At 40.2% G+C, this 26086-nt stretch overlaps 1 protein-coding gene across 1 annotated transcript; it reads left to right on the top strand.

Annotated features, from left to right (window-relative positions):
* Positions 1-1621: 1621 nt before the first annotated feature.
* On the top strand, positions 1622-19612 carry LOC131933838 (low-density lipoprotein receptor-related protein 4). Its single transcript, XM_059290381.1, has 20 exons — positions 1622-1787; positions 2966-3001; positions 3846-3928; positions 4575-4646; positions 4919-5069; positions 5596-5776; positions 6935-7107; positions 7780-8019; positions 8494-8662; positions 8914-9041; positions 9223-9379; positions 11980-12089; positions 12313-12496; positions 13891-14090; positions 14487-14565; positions 15764-15927; positions 16050-16215; positions 16895-17022; positions 18162-18318; positions 19489-19612. The coding sequence occupies exons 1-20, from the start codon at positions 1775-1777 to the stop codon at positions 19595-19597; spliced, it is 2700 nt and encodes an 899-aa protein (XP_059146364.1). The 5' UTR covers positions 1622-1774; the 3' UTR covers positions 19598-19612.
* The last annotated feature ends 6474 nt before the right edge of the window (positions 19613-26086 follow it).

Genomic DNA, 26086 nt, shown 5'->3' with positions numbered 1-26086 from the left:
TGCGTACACACAACATTCAACCCTTCCATAACACTAGGGTTCGGGACAGGTTACTGCGTACACACAACATTCAACCCTTCCATAACACTAGGGGACGGGACAGGTTACTGCGTACACACAACATTCAACCCTTCCATAACACTAGGGACGGTACAGGTTACTGCGTACACACAACATTCAACCCTTCCATAACACTAGGGACGGTACAGGTTACTGCGTACACACAACATTCAACCCTTCCATAACACTAGGGACGGTACAGGTTACTGCGTACATACAACATTCAACCCTTCCATAACACTAGGGACGGTACAGGTTACTGCGTACACACAACATTCAACCCTTCCATAACACTAGGGACGGTACAGGTTACTGCGTACATACAACATTCAACCCTTCCATAACACTAGGGACGGTACAGGTTACTGCGTACACACAACATTCAACCCTTCCATAACACTAGGGACGGTACAGGTTACTGCGTACACACAACATTCAACCCTTCCATAACACTAGGGACGGTACAGGTTACTGCGTACACACAACATTCAACCCTTCCATAACACTAGGGACGGTACAGGTTACTGCGTACATACAACATTCAACCCTTCCATAACACTAGGGACGGTACAGGTTACTGCGTACACACAACATTCAACCCTTCCATAACACTAGGGACGGTACAGGTTACTGCGTACATACAACATTCAACCCTTTTATCCTCTACACTCATTCACGACTCTGAGCTCATCAAGCTGTTGCTAGATTGCAAACTCATGGTGTAGGACACTGAGATACACAATTCAGACAAGAAGTTGGAGATAATGTACGCATATATGCCGGGTGTATTGACAGAGCTTTCTACAAGCTAAGAATGATCATAGTGTTCCCAAACAACTGCATTACAGAAATGAATGATCTATTCTGCAAGAAAAACTGCTCACACTGACGACAGTGGGCACTGAAGGCCAAGGCTACACTTGCTGCTGTAGCACTCACTGGTAATGTAAAAATAACAACTCACTCTACAATTCTAAATGTCATGGAAGTTCATATTCTTGTAACACATTATAATATAGATTTAGTATATACATTTAGTATTGAAAATTAATGTGATTGTTTTTGTCATTTACTTCAACTAATTCAGACTTTGGCCCGTGTCCCCTAGCCAGTTCATGATCTGGCTGGTCAGTGTCCGAAATCAGGAAAAATGTACGGACTTTGGCCGGTTAATGTTAGAATATAGATACTGGCCGTAGCGCCTGCTGACAGGCCAATGCCCGCGTTGTCCGACTTTAGGCTTTGACACACACGCACAAACACGCACAAACACACATGCATATATATATATATATATATATATATATATATATATATATATATATATATATATATATATATATGTTATACATGTATATAGTATATATGTATATATATTTGTGAGAACGCAGAATCCCCCGTGAACAAAATAACATTAATTCACTAATGCATTCACTAATGTGAAACGAATTCCTTTTACAGGTTGTATTTATTTACCTGTCAATAAGTTGTCATTAACTTTTACTTTTTAGCTGACATGCAGACTATAAACACTGAGTTACAGTTAGGAAATTGTCGACTGATAAGACAAGTGTGGAAACCTCGTTCATACAACTAATCTTCAACTAAGTGTGTCGTTAAGTCTTTTCTGTGTAAAAGTTATACACATAGTATAGATTTAGCTGTATAAAGCTGGATTCATTAACACAAGTCAGTTAAAGATTTGGTGACGAAAATGATTTCGGCATGTAAGTGTTATAAACTAACTTTTATCAGTAATTAGTTTTAATGTGTGTAGAATCATGTGATTGATGCACGTGCGAGTGGTTGGGGGTAGATTTGTTTGGACTACAGACTGTGATGGCGGACAGGAAAACTCATTAGACTAAAGACATTTAATATTGACCGACCGACAGCAGGAGATGAGGGATTTTCTGACCTCTGAACTCTGCCAGCTGAGTATAATGTTTGTATTTCACACACCTACACGATAGAGGCACCGCGGTAGTCAACGATATAACCAGAACGGCAACAATGTGAATAGATATAGTAAAAGTCAACAACAAACGGTTGATTTATGGGATATCTTAAGAAGCTTTTTTTAAAATTAAAGTTAGCAGCAGAAGTAGCATGGTTTAATAAAAGGTAGCAAGTATATAACAATTTTCTTTTCTAAAACTAGAGCCACATCTAGTTACTTAAGAAACCACATTCAAAACTGGATCGTAATGGAAAACAAAATGTATGTATAGGACTGTATTAGAAAAAGATTTAATCGTTAGAAAACTTTGTGTCAACATCTTTGTGACCAACATTATAAACTATACATATTATACAGAAATGACACTATACATATTATACAGAAATGACACTATACATCAGAGGTCTCCAAACTTTTCACCCCGAGGGCCGCACTAACTATCAAATATAAGTTCGGGGGCCAGAGTTTCTTCCAGGCATCTTATTAGGGTGGCATTTTTCCGCAGACACCTACAACAAACATTTTTTTCGTGGACAAAAAGATCTCCGAGGGCCGGATGAGAGGACCTCGCGGGCCGCATTCGGCCCGCGGGCCGTAGTTTGGAGACCCCTGCTATACATGATACATAGAAATGACACTATACATATTACACAGAAATGACACTATACATGATACATAGAAATGACACTATACATATTACACAGAAATGACACTATACATGATACATGGAAATAACACTATACGTGACACTTAGCATGGTTTAACGTCTAGAACATTAGCAGGTGATCCACTAGAAGCATCTATGGGAGTCACGTGGTTATAGACGTTACACGTATACTGGGAATGGTAGAGAATGGCACTAAAATGACATTTAAATATTTAAAAACACATTTTCTTCTAAATTTTCTGAACATTTTTATGATGTGAAATGTTTTTATATTTCAGTTTTTCTGGTCCTTGTGTCAACTGTTCTATGGGAAGGTAAGAGACATCTTTTACCAACCATCGTACAGATAACAAACTCGGGATGTTTCTAGACTTACATTTAAGCTCACTTGTAAACAGTGCTCAGTGCAATAGATTGTAGGAGATTGTAGAAGATTGTAGAAGATTGTACGAGATTGTAGAAGATTGTAGAAGATTGTACGAGATTGTAGAAGATTGTAGAAGATTGTACGAGATTGTAGAAGATTATAGAAGAATGTCTAAGATTATAGAATTTGTAGAAGATTGCCGAAGATTGAACGAGATTGTCTGAGATTGTATGAGATTGTAGGAGATTGTACTTTTGTCAATTTATTAATGTCGTAAAGTGTTTGCATGGCCGTGTCATCTCAACCTATTGAAACCACCATATCCTCCCATTGATGAAGTTAATATTTTCTCGGTGTACCATTCTTAGAACAAACATTGGTGCATAATGTCAGCTTACACCAACAAAACACAAATAGATTAGAAGCCCAAATGGTCGGCTAGGACTTATTGTACTTGATGTTTTGTTGTAAATGGAATTTGAAATATCAATTGTATATATTTTGTTATAAGTATAAAATTATATATATATATATATATATATATATATATATATATATATATATATATATATATATATATATATATATATATATTTAAATTTATAATTCTAACTGAAGGTAAAACGTACGTAACTTGACGTAACACCTTCTGTAACTGAAGGTAAAACGTATGTAACTTGACGTACCACCTACTCTAACTGGACGTAAAACGTACGTAACTTGACGTACCACCTACTTTAACTGAAAGTAAAACGTATGTAACTTGACGTAACACCTACTGTACTCCTCAGTTTCTGCACTCAGCTGCTACAAATGTGCATCCATCAACGACCCGGCTAGCTGCACCACTACAGCCCAATGTGCAGGGGACGAGGTCAGTGAGGGCAAATTTTCAAACGTTTTCACAATTTTTCCAGGGTGTCTCCCCCTCACCCCCCCCCCCCTACAACCATACATATTTTGGTGTTAGCTCCCCTCTACTTCCATATATTTTCTTCATGTGAACACCAAATTTTTTGTTAGTTGCGATGTTTTTAAATTGCCATCAATTCATATAAATGGTGTCAGCCACTTCACCTCTGCCGTGTCTTTGCTGGTGACGACCGTTGACGTCTTGTTGGTTAAAAACAATCATAGATGTTTTACGCATACAATCATTTGGATGATTTATTTGCTAATGTAGCTGATTGTCCGTTTTATTTCGTATGGTAAGGCTAAGGTTTTATAATTTATAACAAATTAGAAGAATCGAATGTTTAAAACGTCACTGACATTGGTTACACCATTGACTTACTTGATTTAGTCCTCTTTGCTCCTTATGGAACATAGGGCCTCCACCATTTCTTTCCATTTCTTCCTATCCCCGGCTATTAATTTTGTCATCTCCCAAGACATCCCTGTTGGCTTCAGTTCTTTGAGAAGACTCCAGGTCTGTCTTGGGCGCCCTCTCTTCCACTTTCCCTGGGGGGTTCCACTCAAGCGCTTGATTACAAGATTGCTGAGTTCCAATCTTTCACCAGGCGTGTTTCACAGAGAGAAGGCTGAGCGGTTCACTCACGGAGTACTTCAATATGGGCTGTGAGAAGCAGATGGTGAGTACACTAGAGAGTTGATGGCAACCAGGTACGGCATCTGTACATGTGTACGTCTTATGTGTTAAATACATGTGTACGTCTGGTGGGTCGTTACATCTGTACGTCTGGTGGGTCGGTTCGTGTGTACGGCTGATATATTAAATACATGTGTACGACTAGCACAGTTTGATTATACATACAAGAACACAAATTAGATTTCAGCAAATTCGTTTTCAGTAGAAAGGAGAACCTTCTTCTTGAATGCGGGGTTCTAAAATATATTTGTACAGGTATGTGACGTCATAGGTAGTGACGTCATCATTGGCAGGAAAAGAAACCTCAAGACGTCACCGCTGGTTGACAGGAACAAACGTGACGTCACGCTATGCAACAAGTGCTGCTCTACAGACAACTGTAACCAAAATATTTGCTCGGACGTAGGTCAGTTGTTAAAAGACAAGGTCAGTTGTTATAAGGCACGGTTAGTTGTTATAAGACAACTTATGTGACCGGTCAGTTGTTATAAGACAAGGTCAGTTGTTATAAGACACGGTTAGTTGTTATGAGACAACTTATGTGACCGGTCAGTTGTTATAAGACAAGGTCAGTTGTTATAAGACACGGTTAGTTGTTATGAGACAACTTATGTGACCGGTCAGTTGTTATAAGACAAGGTCAGTTGTTATAAGACAAGGTTAGTTGTTATGAGACAATTTATGTGACAAGTCAGTTGAAATAAGACAAAGTCAGTTGTTATAAGACAAAGTCAGTTGTTATAAGACAAGGTCAGTTGTTATAAGACAAGGTCAGTTGTTATAAGACAAGGTCAGTTGTTATAAGACAAGGTCAGTTGTTATAAGACAATCTACATGACAGGTCAGTTGTTAAAAGCTCTAGTCTGTACAATCTGTTCATATATCTATATCCTGCCCACATGTCTATTTACCTGTTAACTTGACGGTTCCAGAGATCACCCCCACCGTGGGGATCCCCTCAACCTCTGATATCTATGTCCGGCTGGTCAGTGGCACCAACGCCTATGAGGGTACGGTGGAGGTGTTCTTCAACGGGAGGTGGGGGAGTATCTGTGACGACAACTGGACGACCAACGACGCGAAGGTTGTCTGCAACATGCTGGGTTACCAGGGGTAAGTGGTGACATGAGACACAATATGACACAAGTGGTGACACAAGACACAATATGACACAAATGGTGACACAAGACACGATATGACACAAGTGGTGACACAAGACACAATATGACACAAATGGTGACACAAGACACGATATGACACAAGTGGTGACACAAGACACAATATGACACAAATGGTGACACAAGACACGATATGACACAAGTGGTGACACAAGACACAATATGACACAAATGGTGACACAAGACACGATATGACACAAGTGGTGACACAAGACACAATATGACACAAGTGGTGACACAAGACACAATATGACACAAGTGGTGACACAGGACACAATATGACACAAGTGGTGACACAAGACACAATATGACACAAATGGTGACACAAGACACGATATGACACAAGTGGTGACACAAGACACAATATGACACAAGTGGTGACACAGGACACAATATGACACAAGTGGTGACATGAGACACAATATGACACAAGTGGTGACACAAGACACAATATGACACAAGTGGTGACACAAGACACAATATGACACAAATGGTGACACAAGACACGATATGACACAAGTGGTGACACAAGACACAATATGACACAAGTGGTGACACAGGACACAATATGACACAAGTGGTGACACAGGACACAATATACCATGTTGTGGTTGTGATTCAATATACAATTTACCATTAACTAAATACTTAAAATAGTTCAATCGCAATTTGCTTACACGATAGTTTAAGTCATATCTAAAATTATTTTTCAAACGTCTAATATTTTCATACCCAAGGTATACAAAACGCTATGTTTGTGTAAAATTACACATTATTAAAAGTCAGTCTTAAGTACGCAGCTACATTACTGAATACTGATACATTATTTTCCAACAAATATTGAATTCAGTTTACTTTTATTTGAGCGTGATCCCAATTAAGAAACACGAGCAAATTAACCCCTGCTTGTTTTGTTTCGTCTAATCTCCAGCTTTCACTTAAAATATATCAATTCAACACATTGTAATCAATGTTTATTTTTGTGTTTTTTTTGTGTAGAAATAAAATGTAAAGATATTGCAGAATTTGCATGTTTATGTAAAAGTGTTTTGTAATACTAATAACGACCATAAAGTTTAAAATGTCCCCTTAGAAATGGAGCTACGGCCATCGGTGGGGGAGCTTTCTACCCTGGCCAGAACAATATTTGGCTGACCAACGTGACGTGCCAGGGGACAGAACCCAGCCTGTACCAGTGCTCTCACGGCCAGTGGGGCGTGACCAGCTGTCTCCACCAGCAGGACGCGGGGGTCATGTGCTCGTCTGGTCAGTTCAACACTCACAGGCTGGTTTAACACAGTTACACACTCACAGGCTGGTTTAACACAGTTACACCATCATAGGCTGGTTTAACACAGTTACACACTCACAGGCTGGTTTAACACAGTAACACCATCACAGGCTGGTTTAACACAGTTACACACTCACAGGCTGGTTTAACACAGTTACACCATCATAGGCTGGTTTAACACAGTTACACACTCACAGGCTGGTTTAACACAGTAACACCATCACAGGCTGGTTTAACACAGTTACACCCTCACAGGCTGGTTTAACACAGTTACACCTTCACAGGCTGGTTTAACACAGTTACACATTCACAGGCTGGTTTAACACAGTTACACACTCACAGGCTGGTTTAACACAGTTACACACTCACAGGCTGGTTTAACACAGTTACACCCTCACAGGCTGGTTTAACACAGTTACACCTTCACAGGCTGGTTTAACATAGCTGCACCATCACAGGCTGGTTTAACACAGTTACACCTTCACAGGCTGGTTTAACACAGTTACACCCTCACAGACCGGTTGAGCACACTTGAACCTTGTCACACACAAACCTTCCCATAATACATTCAGTTAAACCTTGTCATGACACAAACCTTCATATCACACCTATGGTACCCACACATTTCTGTACATTGTGTTTTACAGTGACACCAGAAGATGACGTCATATTTCTGCTGGACACCGGGTTTGGTGGGATGATATTCCGCATGAACCTGAGGAGCCAGTCCTTCACCCCCATCCCAATCAGCCAGAACTACGCCCCTGTCAGCTTCGACTACGACCCGAGTCTGGGGCGGATCTACTTTGTGGACGGTCGTCTGCTACAGATCACCAGCATGAAGTATGACGGCACGGACATCAGGAACTTGATGCAGCTCGATAGGAGTAGGTCACAGACATACAGACATACATACATGCAGACAAATAGACAAACATGAAGATATACATACACACAGAAATACATACATGCAGACAAATAGACAAGCATGAAGATATACGTACATACAGACATACAAACAACTGAACAGGGGTAGGCCATTCACAGACATGCAAACATACATATATATATATATATATATATATATATATATATATATATATATATATATATATATATATATATATATATAGACAGACATAAAAAGGGTATAAAACAGGTATAAAACAAATATGAAAGACATAATAGCAAAATAAAAACAAACAAATATACAGAATTGGATATGAGCATGCCCTGTTACCACAGTGGTCAAATCATTCTGACTTAATCTCGTCCGTCTATGAATCTGTCTCACAACATCCACCAATCTATCATCCACCAACATCCACCAATGTTTCATCCACCACCACCCCACCCCACAGACTCCCAGCCAGACAAGCTACAGTTGGACCCCCTCAACAGACGACTCTTCTACACCGACGACGGCAACAACATCATCGCCTCCCTCAACCTAGACGGCTCGGACTACAAGAAGGTCATCACCACCAACCTTGACAACCCCAGGGGCATCGTCCTCGACCCTAGGTCAAGGTCTGTCAATGCTGCTCTTATTTATAGCATATAATAGTCATTTGCTGAGCATTCGTTGACCGTAAATACATTTGACCACAATGTTTCATCCATTATTTAAGAAAAAAAAGTTAATACATACGCCAATGAAATTTTCCGTTAAAAATATTCCTTATCACATTTAGAGCTTTCAAGTAACACAACTGAATGACAATTGACTATAGCTGGTCATCTGTAGTCTACCAGGTACATCCGTTTCCTTCCCTCCACAGGACCATGTACTGGACAGACTGGGGGGCGTCTCCCAAGATAGAGTCGGCCAACTATGACGGAACTAACAGAGTAACTCTCGTGGGTTCAAACCTCAAGTGGCCGAATGGATTGGCTATTGATTATAACGGTAAGCTTTGGCAGTAGACTGTTGTCCTATTGCCTTGATTAGTTAGCAGAGTACTTCTGTAGAGATAGGACTGAGACTGTAAGCTTTGACAGTAGACTATGGCTTTTGTTTAGTTAGCAGAGTACTTTTGTAGAGATAGGACACTTGAGAATGTAACTAACCAACTGTTGATCTGTTGTAGCCAACAAACTCTATTTTGTGGACGGCGGGCTGGGGACGATTGAGACCATCACCCTACAGGGCACCAGCAGACGAGAGATTCTCAAAGACCCGGGCTCACACTTCTTCTCCATCGATGTCTTTGGCGACTATCTCTACTACACGGACTGGAACAGAGAGTAAGCTTTTGATCATCTTCTCTACTCTCTCTCTTCCTCTTTATCTCCTCTCTCTCTCTCTCTCTCTCTCTCTCTTTATCTCCTCTCTCCCCCTCTCTCGTATACGCCATTGTCTGCAATGTTAGCCAGCAGACTGTTACCCGCCTAAATGCCACGAGACTAATTAAAACACCAATAATTAAAACACCAATAATTAATACACCAATAATTAAAACACCAATAATTAATACACCAATAATTAAAACACCAATAATTAAACCACCAATAATTAAAACACCAATAATTAAAACACCAATAATTAATACACCAATAATTAAAACACCAATAATTAATACACCAATAATTAAAACACCAATAATTAAAACACCAATAATTAAACCACCGGACTGGGGTGTCAACTCCGTATGGAGCTGAAGCTGATCATCTTGTGATGTCTGGGTATAAATACAACAACAATAAATGGATGTCATCAGAAGAACTATTTGATGGGTGTAAATAAAACAAACATTGATTGCAGCTGTTCCTTTTAACCCAGGGGGTCTCCAAACTACGGCCCGCGGGCCAAATGCGGCCCGCAAGGTCCTCTCATCCGGCCCGCGGAGATCTTTTTGTTCACGGAAAAAAATGTTTGTTACAGGTGGCTAAGAAACTTTGCCCAGAAAATTCAAAACAATTTGATAATATAGCTTTAGGTGCAAATACCATTGCCCTCCGTGTTGCAGACATTGATGAAAACATTGTGACTCAAATAGTGAAAACTGCTAACAAGTTTTGCCACTTTTCTATTGCAATGGATGAGTCACTGGACAGCTGTTCCATGTTTTTGGAACAAGTACAGGACAACAACTTGATGCATTTCCAGCAGTGCAAGGTCTTCATGGCTGAAGCAACAGCTATGTTCCCCACATCATTTGCATGCGAGATCATTAAAGACCTCCAGCTGCAGTTTCAGTAAGTTTTCTGACTAGGATTCAAAGGCAGAAGAAGTGAGACTGTTTCAAACCCCAATTGAAGCAAATGTAACCAGTTGCTCAGATGAACTGCCGATGGAGGTCATTGAATTTCAAACAAATGACCTCCTTAGAGATAAGTTCAAAAATGGCGGGTGGGTTTTTATGTTTGCCCAAGGAGAACAAACTTGGACCTCGAGTGGGTTGTCGGCCAACAACTGTGTTTCTTTCAGACTTTTTCTCCTGGGGGGTGGAATTTTAAATGTGTATATATTTCTATATAAATTATATTTCGTTGGGGGGGGGGGGGGGGGGGGACGGACGGACTCCGCCACCTCAAAGAGATTCATGAAAGAAACTCTGGCCACCGAACTTTAACCTGATGAACCTTTTACTTCAGTACTTTGATGAGGGTCAACAAAGTTTAACCTGATGAACCTTTTACTTCAGTACTTTGATGAGGGTCAACAAAGTTTAACCTGATGAACCTTTTACTTCAGTACATTGATGAGGGTCAACAAAGTTTAACCTGATGAACCTTTTACTTCAGTACATTGATGAGGGTCAACAAAGTTTAACCTGATGAACCTTTTACTTCAGTACATTGATGAGGGTCAACAAAGTTTAACCTGATGAACCTTTTACTTCAGTACATTGATGAGGGTCAACAAAGTTTAACCTGATGAACCTTTTACTTCAGTACTTTGATGAGGGTCAACAAAGTTTAACCTGATGAACCTTTTACTTTAGTACTTTGATGAGGGTCAACAAAGTTTAACCTGATGAACCTTTTACTTCAGTACTTTGATGAGGGTCAACAAAGTTTAACCTGATGAACCTTTTACTTCAGTACTTTGATGAGGGTCAACACAGTTTAACCTGATGAACCTTTTACTTCAGTACATTGATGAGGGTCAACAAAGTTTAACCTGATGAACCTTTTACTTCAGTACTTTGATGAGGGTCAACAAAGTTTAACCTGATGAACCTTTTACTTTAGTACTTTGATGAGGGTCAACAAAGTTTAACCTGATGAACCTTTTACTTCAGTACTTTGATGAGGGTCAACACAGTTTAACCTGATGAACCTTTTACTTCAGTACATTGATGAGGGTCAACAAAGTTTAACCTGATGAACCTTTTACTTCAGTACATTGATGAGGGTCAACAAAGTTTAACCTGATGAACCTTTTACTTCAGTACATTGATGAGGGTCAACAAAGTTTAACCTGATGAACCTTTTACTTCAGTACATTGATGAGGGTCAACAAAGTTTAACCTGATGAACCTTTTACTTCAGTACTTTGATGAGGGTCAACAAAGTTTAACCTGATGAACCTTTTACTTTAGTACTTTGATGAGGGTCAACAAAGTTTAACCTGATGAACCTTTTACTTCAGTACTTTGATGAGGGTCAACAAAGTTTAACCTGATGAACCTTTTACTTCAGTACTTTGATGAGGGTCAACACAGTTTAACCTGATGAACCTTTTACTTCAGTACATTGATGAGGGTCAACAAAGTTTAACCTGATGAACCTTTTACTTCAGTACTTTGATGAGGGTCAACAAAGTTTAACCTGATGAACCTTTTACTTTAGTACTTTGATGAGGGTCAACAAAGTTTAACCTGATGAACCTTTTACTTCAGTACTTTGATGAGGGTCAACAAAGACGGCACAGGACAGACGGTAGTTGGTCCACCTAGCTTCAAGGAGTTGTCAGACATCAGGGTTCATAAATACGGGACAGACTTGCCAGGTAGGTTAGTGTATAGCTGATTAGCCAGATAAGCCATTATGCTTTTGTTTTCAGTCGCTTCTGATTCGCAAAGTAATTTCCTTTGACTGTAAACGTTATAATGTGGAATGATTTGCTATGTAAAAAAAAAAAAAAATTACGTAATTTTCTAGAAAAGACTCTAAAAAAAATTTACTGTTTGACATTGTAGTTTAAAACTATTTACCTGTTACCATGGCACCAGGTGTGACAACGCCCTCTCCAGTACACTTTGACCCCAGTCACGTGTTTGTCCGTATGGGTGGTCTGGGTGACGCCACCACTGGTCGGGTGGAGATTTTCGCCAACAGCCAGTGGGGCACCATCTGTGACGACCACTGGGACGACAACGACGCCAAGGTCGTCTGTCGTATGATGGGCTTTGATGGGTAGGTGGTTTGTTGGATGGTTTGTTGGATGGTTTGTTGGATGGTTTGTTGGATGGTTTGTTGGATGGTTTGTTGGATGGTTTGTTGGATGGTTTGTTGGATGGTTTGTTGGATGGTTTGTTGGATGGTTTGTTGGATGGTTTGTTGGATGGTTTGTTGGATGGTTTGTTGGATGGTTTGTTGGATGGTTTGTTGGATGGTTTGTTGGATGGTTTGTTGGATGGTTTGTTGGATGGTTTGTTGGATGGTTTGTTGGATGGTTTGGTTTGTTGGATGGTTTGTTGGATGTTTTGCTGGATGGTTTGTTGGGTGGTTTGTTGGATGGTTTGTTGGATGGTTTGTTGGATGGTTTGTTGGATGGTTTGTTGGGTGGTTTGTTGGATGGTTTGTTGGATGGTTTGTTGGATAGTTTGTTGGATGATTTGTTGGATGGTTTGTTGAATGGTTTGTTGGATGTTTTCTTGGATGTTTTCTTGGATGTTTTCTTGGATGTTTTGTTGGATGGTTTGTTGGATGGTTTGTTGGATGGTTTGTTGGATGGTTTGTTGGATGGTTTGTTGGATGGTTTGTTGGATGGTTTGTTGGATGGTTTGTTGGATGGTTTGTTGGATGGTTTGTTGGATGGTTTGTTGGATGGTTTGTTGGATGGTTTGTTGGATGGTTTGTTGGATGGTTTGTTGGATGGTTTGTTGGATGGTTTGTTGGATGGTTTGTTGGATGGTTTGGTTTGTTGGATGGTTTGTTGGATGTTTTGCTGGATGGTTTGTTGGGTGGTTTGTTGGATGGTTTGTTGGATGGTTTGTTGGATGGTTTGTTGGATGGTTTGTTGGGTGGTTTGTTGGATGGTTTGTTGGATGGTTTGTTGGATAGTTTGTTGGATGATTTGTTGGATGGTTTGTTGAATGGTTTGTTGGATGTTTTCTTGGATGTTTTCTTGGATGTTTTCTTGGATGTTTTGTTGGATGGTTTGTTGGTTTGTTGGATGGTTCGTTGGATGGTTTGTTGGATGGTTTGTTGGATGGTTTGTTGGATGGTTTGTTGGATGGTTTGTTGAATGGTTTGTTGGATGTTTTCTTGGATGTTTTCTTGGATGTTTTCTTGGATGTTTTGTTGGATGGTTTGTTGGTTTGTTGGATGGTTTGTTGGATGGTTTGTTGAATGGATCGTTGGATGGTTTGTTGGATGGTTCATTGTTGGATGATTAGTGGGATGGTTCTCAAAGTCCCTCAATCACTTCCTCACTTCAAATGTAACTTTAAGTTGAATCCAAGTGAGCAGTTTAAAACTTATTACATAAATAAAACTTCAGAATGTTTGAGTTTTGCTAGGGTCGATGTGAAACCTATTAGCATAATACCTCGTGCTAATGAAGCGTATTTTTGGTTGGATGACAGCACCAATGCCAAGGCCACTAGCCAGAGTAGCCAAGGTAACGGGTTCGGTATGATCTCACTTGACGAGGTCAACTGCACGGGCACAGAGAAGCACATCGTGGAGTGTGGGTTCGGACCCGACAACTGGGGCGTACATGACTGCACTCACACAGAGGACGCTGGGGCTATCTGTGAGCCGCCATTGCAGCTCGGATTTCAAGGTACGGTGTGGGGGGGGGGGGGGTGCTGGAGGTGGAGGATTGAGGGTGTTGTGTTTGTTGTGGTAGAAGATGGTGGGATAGGGGTGGGGAACTTGGGCAGGGGATGGTGGATTGCAAATGGAGGATTGTGATTGGAGGATTGTGGGGTGGTGGATGGTAGGGTGGGGGTAGAAGATGGTGGGGATATATGATGGTGGGATAGGGTGGGGGATGGTGGGGGTTGAAAATTGCAGGTGGAGGATTGTGGGGGTGTGGGATAGTGGGGGTGGAAGATGGGGTGATGTAGGATGTTGGAAGAGCGAGGTTATTGTTAAGTGCAAATTTTGCTACCGTAAAAAGAAGATAGTCCTATGCTTATCTTATTTTAAATCCTGACATTTGTCGTCCTCTGTACAGACAGCGACATCGACAACTTCCTCGTGTTCTGTGATGTTTACACTGGGCTGTTGGTACGAATGGACCTCAACACTTACAGGTGAGAAGCAGTGGCGTAGCTAGGATTTTTGGGCCCCTATGCAAAAAGTGTTAGTGGGCCCCTTCCCGGCGACCGGGGATTTGCACCCCCCCCCTCAGACTTTCGATTTGCACCCCCCTCTCAACCTTTCGAAAAAGGGCCCCTATTTGCCTTGGGCCCCAATGCCTTGCTTACGCTAGCTTTACGGTAGCTACGCCACTGGTGAGAAGTTGTTTAAAAAAATGTTGGGATGTTTTACAGTGCAAGCTGGGCATGTTTCCTTTGATAGTTAGCATACAGCAGTAATAGTTGATTACATGATTGTATGAAGTGTCTTTATAAAAAGAAACAAAATAGTGAGGTGTGGCTCTCCACGATACACCATCATAAGTGTCCACCATCATAAGTGTCTACCATCATAAGTGTCCACCATCATAAGTGTCCCCCATCATAAGTGTCTACCATCATAAGTGTCCACCATCATAAGTGTCTACCATCATAAGTGTCCACCATCATAAGTGTCCACCATCATAAGTGTCTACCATCATAAGTGTCCACCATCATAAGTGTCCCCCATCATAAGTGTCTACCATCATAAGTGTCCACCATCATAAGTGTCTACCATCATAAGTGTCCACCATCATAAGTGTCCCCCATCATAAGTGTCTACCATCATAAGTGTCCACCATCATAAGTGTCTACCATCATAAGTGTCCACCATCATAAGTGTCCCCCATCATAAGTGTCTACCATCATAAGTGTCCACCATCATAAGTGTCCACCATCATAAGTGTCCACCATCATAAGTGTCTACCATCATAAGTATCCACCATCATAAGTGTCCACCATCATAAGTGTCCACCATCATAAGTGTCCCCCATCATAAGTGTCCACCATCATAAGTGTCCCCCATCATAAGTATCAACCATCATAAGTGTCCCCCATCATAAGTGTCCACCATCATAAGTGTCCCCCATCATAAGTATCAACCATCATAAGTGTCCCCCATCATAAGTGTCCACCATCATAAGTGTCCCCCATCATAAGTGTCCACCATCATAAGTGTCCACCATCATAAGTGTCCACCATCATAAGTGTCCACCATCATAAGTGTCCACCATCATAAGTGTCCACCATCATAAGTGTCCACCATCATAAGTGTCCACCATCATAAGTGTCCACCATCATAAGTGTCCACCATCTGCTGACGTGTCCACAGCTACACCTCTATCGTCCCCAATACGTCCCCTAACCCTGTGGCCATCACCTTTGACCCCAACGACAAGATGATTTACTTCTCTGAGGTCTACAGCACGTCGTCCGAGATTCGGAGTTCGAATCACAGGGGGACGGACATCAGGACAGTTCTACCCCCACAGACAGGTTTGATAAGTTTGAAACATTTCAATTAACATTTGTCCTTGTTGAGTTTGGCCTGAGATGACTTAAGGATTTAGCCCCCCTCCCCATTTAGACCTGCGCTGACCGCTGCTATATTTGACCAGGCACTGTAATAGACGGGCTAGCTATTGACAAGAACCGGAACACGATTTTCTTCACCGACGCTGGAAACAAACGGATCGTTGCCATGGCACCGGACGGTATGGGGATCCGAATAGTTGCCACAAATGTTGCCCAGCCCCGGGCTCTGGCCCTCGATAAAAATGCCGGGTAACTGGGTTTGTTTTAATGTCTTGTGTAGATTCTATACACATTCACATCTATTTTAAGCTTTTGTTTTAATCTCTTGTGTAGGTTCACTACAAATTCACATCTATTGTAAGGTTTTGTTTTAATCTTTTGTGTAGATTCTATACAAATTCAGATCTATTTTAAGCTTTTGTTTTAATAACTTGTGTAGATTCTATACAAATTCAGATCTATTTTAAGCTTTTGTTTTAATAACTTGTGTAGATTCTATACAAATTCATCTATTTTAAGGTTTTGTTTCAATGTCTTGTTTAGATTCTATAAAATTCAGATCTATTTTAAACAGCTAGAGGTAAATATTTCCACATTTAAAAAAAATGTCCCCCATTTGATTAGGTTCCTAGCTATTACGTAAACAGACAGATGCGTAAATGCAAACAAATTCTACTAATACATCTTTATTCTGCCTTGTTACGTGGAGAAATGTTTTGCTATGCTACAATGTTCCTATAGTCATTCTTTGTTAACGTCTAGAAATGATCGATTTTTAAAAACATACCTTTTTTTTGTTGCGCATCTTTCCGGTCACCATTTTATTTAGCCAATTTCCACATAACTGTGATAATAATTATGACGACTATTTTTTCAATGACTTGATATTAAAGACTCGTCAACTTAACCTGTGGTGTGTCTGTTCTAGTGTGGTCTACTGGACGGACTGGGGCACCGTACCTAGAATAGAGAAGGCCAACTACGATGGCACCAACAGACAGACGGTGGCCTCCACTGGACTGGTCTACCCTAACGGTCTAGCGCTGGATGTAGGAGGTACGTTCTGTTTTATGTAGGGGGGGGGGGTGGGTGTGGATGTAGGGGGTACTTTCTGTTTTATGTGGGGGGGGGGGTGGATGTAGGGGGTACTTTCTGTTTTATGTGGGGGGGGGGGTGGATGTAGGGGGTACTTTCTGTTTTGTGTGGGGGGGGGGGGGGTGGGGGTGGATGTAGGGGGTACTTTCTGTTTTATGTGGGGGGTGGGGGGGTGGGGGTGGATGTAGGGGGTACTTTCTGTTTTATGTGGGGGGGGGGGGTGGATGTAGGGGGTACTTTCTGTTTTATGTGGGGGGGGGTGGGAGTGGATGTAGGGGGTACTTTCTGTTTTATGTGGGGGGGGGGTGGGGGTGGATGTAGGGGGTACTTTCTGTTTTATGTGGGGGGGGGGTGGATGTAGGGGGTACTTTCTGTTTTATGTGGGGGGGGGGGGGTGGGGGTGGATGTAGGGGGTACTTTCTGTTTTATGTGGGGGGGGGGTGGGGGTGGATGTAGGGGGTACTTTCTGTTTTATGTGGGGGGGGGGTGGGGGTGGATGTAGGGGGTACTTTCTGTTTTATGTGGGGGGGGGTGGATGTAAGGGGTACTTTCTGTTTTATGTGGGGGGGGGGGGGTGGATGTAGGGGGTACTTTCTGTTTTATGTGGGGGGGGGGGGGGGTGGGGGTGGATGTAGGGGTACGTTCTGGTTTATGTGTGCGGGTGGTTGGTCTATAATGTAGGCATACAGGCTAGGGTTGGTGGTTGGTGTATAATGTAGGCATATATTGGCCAGGGTTGTGTAGGTGGTGGTTGGTGTATAATGTAGGCATATATTGGCCAGGGTTGTGTAGGTGGTGGTTGGTGTATAATGTAGGCATATATTGGCCAGGGTTGTGTAGGTGGTGGTTGGTGTATAATGTAGGCATATATTAGCCAGGGTTGTGTAGATCAGAGTTGAGTGTTGGTGAAGTTATCAGCGTAACAAGGAGACTCTGGTTTGATGCCACACATTAGACATGTGAGGGGTGGTGGAGGAGGGGGGATGTGCGGAGATTGACACACACTTTGTGGGTGCTGATAATATGTATAGACTTGGGTTGTCAGCGTTGTATGTAGGCCGATCAAGTTTATTAAACTGACGAAACAATTCAATGTTTAGCTGGCCTGCTGTATTTCTGTGACGCCGGCACCAAGACCATCGAGGTGATGAAAACAGACGGCAGCAACAGGAAAGTCCTGTACATGGACAACGGCGCCCACTTCTTTGGCATCACACTGACGTCACGCTACATCTTCTACAGTGACTGGAACAAACAGTAAGTGGTGAAACACGCGTCTTTGTTAACTTTCACGTCTTTGTTAAATTTCACGTCTTTGTTAACTTTCACAGGCATCTTTGTTAACTTTCACACAGGTCTTTGTTAACTTTCACTGGCGTCTTTGTTAACTTTCACACAAGTCTTTGTTAACTTTCACTGGCGTCTTTGTTAACTTTCACACAGGTCTTTGTTAACTTTCACTGGCGTCTTTGTTAACTTTCACAGCATCTTTTTTACTTTCTCGAATATACGAAGTATAGAGAAAGTCTTGTAATCATGCAAAAAAAAAAAAAAAAACCGAGATTTTTGCAAATCTCGACGTTTTACACCTCCCTGAGTCGGAAAAAAACATAGTTTTGCAATCTTGTCCGTATGTTTGTGTGTGTGTGTGTGTGTGTGTGTGTGTGTGTGTGTGTGTGTGTGCGGATGTGTGTGTGTCTGTAAACACGACAACTTGAGTACCGATACAGCTAGATTGAAGAAATTTCAAATATAAGTATTATATCAAAATCGTAGATTCGTATCAACTGTTGAGCGATTTCCGATAACCGGAAGTGAAACTTTTTCTACTTTGAATTTTCAAAAGTCTACAACTTCAGTACTATTTCAGATAGATAAATGAAATTTCACAACTAAGTAAAAGATCTAATTATCTGCTTTCTTTCAAATTTTGAGTACTTTCCGTTGACCGGAAGTAGTAATTTTCGCTATTTCTGATTTCTCAAAAAACGCATGTGAATTTATAAAGTACTAATAATATTCAGCACTATTATGCACATTTTATTTGGCGTTCACCTGGTGTACAATTCTTTTATCGACGAGATTTTATTCTATTTTAAAAACTTTAAGTATTTAAAATTAAAATGGATTAAAAATCATGTCTATATCCCGAGTTGACATCCCCTGTTGTTTCATATAAGAATATTCGAGAAAGTTTAGGGGAGATCAATTCCGGTTCATTTAACTTTCACAGGCATCTTTGTTAACGTTCACCGGTGTCTTTGTTAATTTTCACTGGTGTCTTTGTTAACTTTCACATGCGTCTTTGTTAACTTTACTTTAATATGCGGCTCGCTATAATTTCTGTAAGAATCATATTTGAAACAATAATACCAAAATCTGTTCCACCCTGACCAATGCAGATAATGTGCTGCTATTTTCCCCCAGGGGGATCATGAGGCTGAACCGTGACGGTACCAACCAGACGCCGGCAGGACCAGAGAGCTTCACCAAGATCAACGGCATCTACGCATACGAGTCGACTTACACGCAATAAACTTCTGGCATGCACTGTGTTGTTTTATGTATGGTCTGTGTGATGCTGGGAGATTTATGTCTTAGTGTTGTCATTACATTTGTTAGTGTTACCACTAGACAAGTTAGTGTTGCCTCTAGACATGTGTTGCCACTAGAGAAGTTAGTGTTGCATCTACTCTCGTTAATGTTGACACACTATGATGTGTGCCATGAAATGAGAGTAAACAAAGAGAGACAATCTGCCTGACCACCTTGTGTAGTGTGTCAGCCAGTGTGATTAACAGTTCACACATCACACGACTGACCACAGTGACGCGTCTCTGTCCTGTCCGATGTTTACACCTGTGGAACCCAGCGATAAGATTTTATGTGGGACACTTGTGGTTCTCACACAGCAGAGGCTCGATTAGAGGTAATACAGAACAGTAAGAAACTGATTCAAAGGTTGGTTAATACAACTTGTCCGTGTTTATTCTAATTACAATTGTTCTAAACTGAACTAGAACCTTGTAAACATTTTGATCGCTAATCATTGGTTGTCCTATTGGACATTTGTCCAGTTTATTTAGTATGTGATCAAAATGGTCCAACTTATTTAGCCTTGCGATAGACCCACTATGAACCAACTTATTAGCCTTTGATAGACCCGTTTGGTCCAACTTATTTAGCCTGTGATAGACCCACTATGGCCCAACTTATTTAGTCTGTGGTTACCCACTATGACCCAAATTATTTAGTCAGTGATAGACCCACTATGACCCAAATTATTTAATCAGTGATAGACCCACTATGACCCAAATTATTTAGTCAGTGATAGACCCACTATGACCCAAATTATTTAATCAGTGATAGACCCACTATGACCCAAATTATTTAGTCAGTGATAGACCCGTTTGGCCCAACTTATTTAGCCTGTGATAGACCCACTTTGGCCCAACTTATTTAGCTTGTGATAGACCCACTATGACCCAAATTATTTAGTCTGTGATTACCCACTTTGGCCCAACTTATTTAGCTTGTGATAGACCCACTATGACCCAAATTATTTAGTCAGTGATAGACCCACTATGACCCAAATTATTTAATCAGTGATAGACCCACTATGACCCAAATTATTTAATCAGTGATAGACCCACTATGACCCAAATTATTTAGTCTGTGATTACCCACTTTTGCCCAACTTATTTAGCTTGTGATAGACCCACTATGACCCACATTATTTAGTCTGTGGTTACCCACTTTGGCCCAACTTATTTAGCTTGTGATAGACCCACTATGACCCAAATTATTTAGTCAGTGATAGACCCACTATGACCCAAATTATTTAGTCAGTGATAGACCCACTATGACCCAAATTATTCAGTGATTGATACACCCACTATGACCCAAATTATTTAGTCAGTGATAGACCCACTATGTCCTAAATTATTTAGTCAGTGATAGACCCACTATGGCCCAAATTATTTAGTCATTGATATACCCACTATGACCTAAATCATTTAGTCAGTGATAGACCCACTTTGGCCCAACTTATTTAGCCTGTGATAGACCCACTATGGTCCAACTTATTTAGTCAGTGATAGACCCACTATGACCCAAATTATTTAGTCAGTGATAGACCCACTATGACCCAAATTATTTAATCAGTGATAGACCCACTATGACCCAAATTATTTAGTCAGTGATAGACCCGTTTGGCCCAACTTATTTAGTCTGTGATAGACCCACTATGACCCAAATTATTTGGTCAGTGATAGACCCACTATGACCCAAATTATTTAATCAGTGATAGACCCACTATGACCCAAATTATTTAGTCAGTGATAGACCCGTTTGGCCCAACTTATTTAGCCTGTGATAGACCCACTTTGGCCCAACTTATTTAGCTTGTGATAGACCCACTATGACCCAAATTATTTAGTCTGTGATTACCCACTTTGGCCCAACTTATTGAGCTTGTGATAGACCCACTATGACCCAAATTATTTAGTCAGTGATAGACCCGTTTGGCCCAACTTATTTAGCCTGTGATAGACCCACTTTGGCCCAACTTATTTAGCTTGTGATAGACCCACTATGACCCAAATTATTTAGTCTGTGATTACCCACTTTGGCCCAACTTATTTAGCTTGTGATAGACCCACTATGACCCAAATTATTTAGTCAGTGATAGACCCACTATGACCCAAATTATTTAATCAGTGATAGACCCACTATGACCCAAATTATTTAATCAGTGATAGACCCACTATGACCCAAATTATTTAGTCTGTGATTACCCACTTTTGCCCAACTTATTTAGCTTGTGATAGACCCACTATGACCCACATTATTTAGTCTGTGGTTACCCACTTTGGCCCAACTTATTTAGCTTGTGATAGACCCACTATGACCCAAATTATTTAGTCAGTGATAGACCCACTATGACCCAAATTATTTAGTCAGTGATAGACCCACTATGACCCAAATTATTCAGTGATTGATACACCCACTATGACCCAAATTATTTAGTCAGTGATAGACCCACTATGTCCTAAATTATTTAGTCAGTGATAGACCCACTATGGCCCAAATTATTTAGTCATTGATATACCCACTATGACCTAAATCATTTAGTCAGTGATAGACCCACTTTGGCCCAACTTATTTAGCCTGTGATAGACCCACTATGGTCCAACTTATTTAGTCAGTGATAGACCCACTATGACCCAAATTATTTAGTCAGTGATAGACCCACTATGACCCAAATTATTTAATCAGTGATAGACCCACTATGACCCAAATTATTTAGTCAGTGATAGACCCGTTTGGCCCAACTTATTTAGCCTGTGATAGACCCACTTTGGCCCAAATTATTTAGCTTGTGACAGACCCACTATGATCCAAATTATTTAGTCTGTGATTACCCACTTTGGCCCAACTTATTTAGTCAGTGATAGACCCACTATGACCCAAATTATTCAGTCATTGATACACCCACTATGACCCAAATTATTTAGTCAGTGATAGACCCACTATGACCTAAATTATTTAGTCAGTGATAGACCCACTATGACCTAAATTATTTAGTCAGTGATAGACCCACTATGACCCAAATTATTCAGTCATTGATACACCCACTATGACCCAAATTATTTAGTCAGTGATAGACCCACTATGACCTAAATTATTTAGTCAGTGATAGACCCACTATGACCCAAATTATTCAGTCATTGATACACCCACTATGACCCAAATTATTTAGTCAGTGATAGACCCACTATGACCTAAATTATTTAGTCAGTGATAGACCCACTATGACCTAAATTATTTAGCCTGTGATAGACCCACTATGGCCCAACTTATTTAGCCTGTGATAGACCCACTATGACCCAAATTATTTAGTCTGTGATAGACCCACTATGGCCCAACTTATTTAGCCTCTCATAGACCCACAACGGCCCAACTTATTTAGCCTGTGATAGACCCATCATGATAGTACTATTTGGTCGCCTATGAACCAAGCTTTTTAACCAGCTTTATTTTGTTTAGTTTAAAGTTTGACTTATAATTCTTCTACGATTTTACCCACTAGTTTGTTTAATTATGGACCCAACAAACATGAATAAGTTGACATTGAAATAACTTTAAAATGTTGACCCCTCTTTACGGTGTCTATGTCATTGTACTTTGAATATATATCTGCAGGTGATAAATAACACATTTTGAGCTACATTTCAGATGCTAAGTGTCCTGCTTTGACAAGTTCTACCTACCAAATATTTAGACGTACCATCATATAATTGATATGGTAACAGACCTTACAGATACACACTACTTCACCTGAACCGTTGTGGCATAGACTCTATAACATGGTCAACCCAGTCTACCAATCTTTACGGTATGTATTTAGTTCCATTTTCAAAATGTCATACATTAGATGTCGTAAATCGATCATACGTCAGGTGTCATACTCCAGATGTTAAATATGTGCTACTCTTCGGCGGCCATACTTTAGCAGTTCTACTTCAGATGTCCTACTTCAGATGTCCTACTTCTTCAGATGTCCTACTTCAGATGTCCTACTTCAGATGTCCTACTTCAGATGTCCTACTTCTTCATATGTCCTACTTCTTCAGATGTCCTACTTCTTCAGATGTCCTACTTCTTCAGATGTCCCACTTCAGATGTCCTACTTTAAATGTCTAAATTTAGATGACACACTTCAGATGTCGTATTTCTGATTTCATTACCTCAGTATAAAGTGTTGTCATTTCTCTCTACAGATTTGTCATAATGTTGACGTCATCAGAAATGTGGAAATGACATCTTTGTGTCCTGAAATATTGTCCTCAAATGTTGCCCTCAAATGTGGGTCGAACTGTTCTAGAAACTTCTGTCTCATGAGGACACACAGTTTTTGTTTGTGGGGGCGGAGGGCTGCTTACAGACGTGGTATGTACATGTGTATGTTGTATATACATATATATATATATATATATATATATATATATATATATATATATATATATATATATATATATATATATATATATATATATATATATATATATATACATATACATATATATATATATACATATATAATATATATACATATATATATATATACATATATATATATATTTATATATATATATATATATATATATATATATATATATATATATATATATATATATATATATATATATATATATATTATATATATATATATATATATATATTATATATATATATATATATATTCATAATAATGTATGGATCGTTAGATTGTTGAGGATCGACATTTTGTGTACAACCCTCCCTAGCATCTGGAAGTTTTGTCTATGGTTGGGGGGGGGGGGGGGGTCATCCATTTGTTACGTCCAGATGGAGTGAGGAGGAGGTGGGGGTCAGAACAAAACAACTTGTGTAGACACATGTACATAAGGCTCTGGATTTATTCCATACAGTGGGCAAAAAAAAATATATCGTCATGATTTTTAAACGATATTTTCCCCATCCCCTTCCTCAACTTTACACATGGTCGCCAAAATGCGGGATCCAACACTTAAAATGCCAACACTCAGCCTACCAATACTCTCAAGACTTTATTTTAAAAAAAAACAACAACAGCCATTTAATTAACGAACACGGTTAACATTGAGTTGGCATAGATTGGTTAACTTTTATTAAAATGAAATTTGCATTTTTAAAAAAAAAATTAGTGTCTAACATTATTGGAAAAGCGTGTCCTCTCACCTTCTGATTCCCCCCCCCCCCCCCCCCGTTTATTAATTTTATAATGCTGATATACAATTATATTATTAATATTCATCCAACGTGTACAGAGATTATTACTTTTAGCAACCCCCCCCCTATTACATACTTAACATGGGGTTTTGGTTGTTAATAAGAAATCATCTAAATAAAGACTATTTATAATTTGAAGTCCAATACATACAGATTGTACTCTCTACACTCTAGATTCAACAGTTGTTGTTTAGTTGTAATAATAGGTATAATACATGTTATTGTTTTAGTAAATTGGAAGTAAATTTTTGAGAGGTTTAATAATTTTTTTTTACATCGGTGGGGGGTGGGGGGGCGGAGGCTTGTCGAAAATTGACTCGTGATCACTTGGGGGGTGGTAGACGTCATGGATGGATAATCCCCAGAGAGATGTCGGGGGCGTCATAGATCTACAGAAAGTATCACATTGTCCAGTTGAACCCACACACCCACAAACCCATGGTATCACAGCCCAGTATGAGAGCTCAAACATTTTAATTTCTCGCTTGACTTGATGTGTTACAACACTCATTTGTTTTTGGTTTTCTTTTTTTTTCATATAGACAATGGACAGGATGTCACCTAACATCAAGATGTCAATGTGTACAGGCAACATCAAGATGTCAATGTGTACAGGCAAGATCAGGATGTCAATGTGTATAGACAACATCAGGATGTCAATGTGTTCAGGCAACATCAGTATGTCAATGTGTTCAGGCAACATCAGTATGTCAATGTGTACAGGCAACATCAGGATGTCAATGTGTACAGGCAACATCAGTATGTCAATGTGTACATGCAACATCAAGATGACAATGTGTACATGCAACATCAGGATGTCAATGTGTACAGGCAACATCAGGATGACAATGTGTACAGGCAACATCAGGATGACAATGTGTACAGGCAACATCAGGATGACAATGTGTACAGGCAACATCAGGATGACAATGTGTACAGGCAACATCAGGATGACAATGTGTACAGGCAACATCAGGATGACAATGTGTACAGGCAACACCAGGATGTCAATGTGTATGTACAGGCAACACCAGGATGTCAATGTGTACAGGCAACACCAGGATGTCAATGTGTACAGACAACATCAGGATGTCGATGTGTACAACAAGCAACATCAGGATGTCAATGTGTACAGGATGTCAGAAGTTCAGGGGACAACTGCTGGCCTGGGACCGTCGTTCATGCCACATGTCCAGCATTACAGAAATCAACA

This window comes from Physella acuta, unplaced genomic scaffold, assembly GCF_028476545.2.
Source record: "Physella acuta isolate Inbredline_101_S28 unplaced genomic scaffold, ASM2847654v3 ptg000108l, whole genome shotgun sequence".
In the NCBI taxonomy this organism is placed as follows: domain Eukaryota; kingdom Metazoa; phylum Mollusca; class Gastropoda; family Physidae; genus Physella; species Physella acuta.
The sequence above is the reverse complement of the archived record's forward strand: the minus strand, read 5'-3'. Positions and strand labels throughout refer to the sequence as shown.

What these genes read in the sequence shown, in the direction of transcription:
- LOC131933838 (XM_059290381.1), top strand. An exon ending in AACATGCTGGGTTACCAGGG is followed by an intron (nt 5,777 to 6,934) that starts GTAAGTGGTGAC and finishes ATGTCCCCTTAG; the next exon opens with AAATGGAGCTACGGCCATCG. An exon ending in AGTTCTACCCCCACAGACAG is followed by an intron (nt 15,928 to 16,049) that starts GTTTGATAAGTT and finishes ATATTTGACCAG; the next exon opens with GCACTGTAATAGACGGGCTA.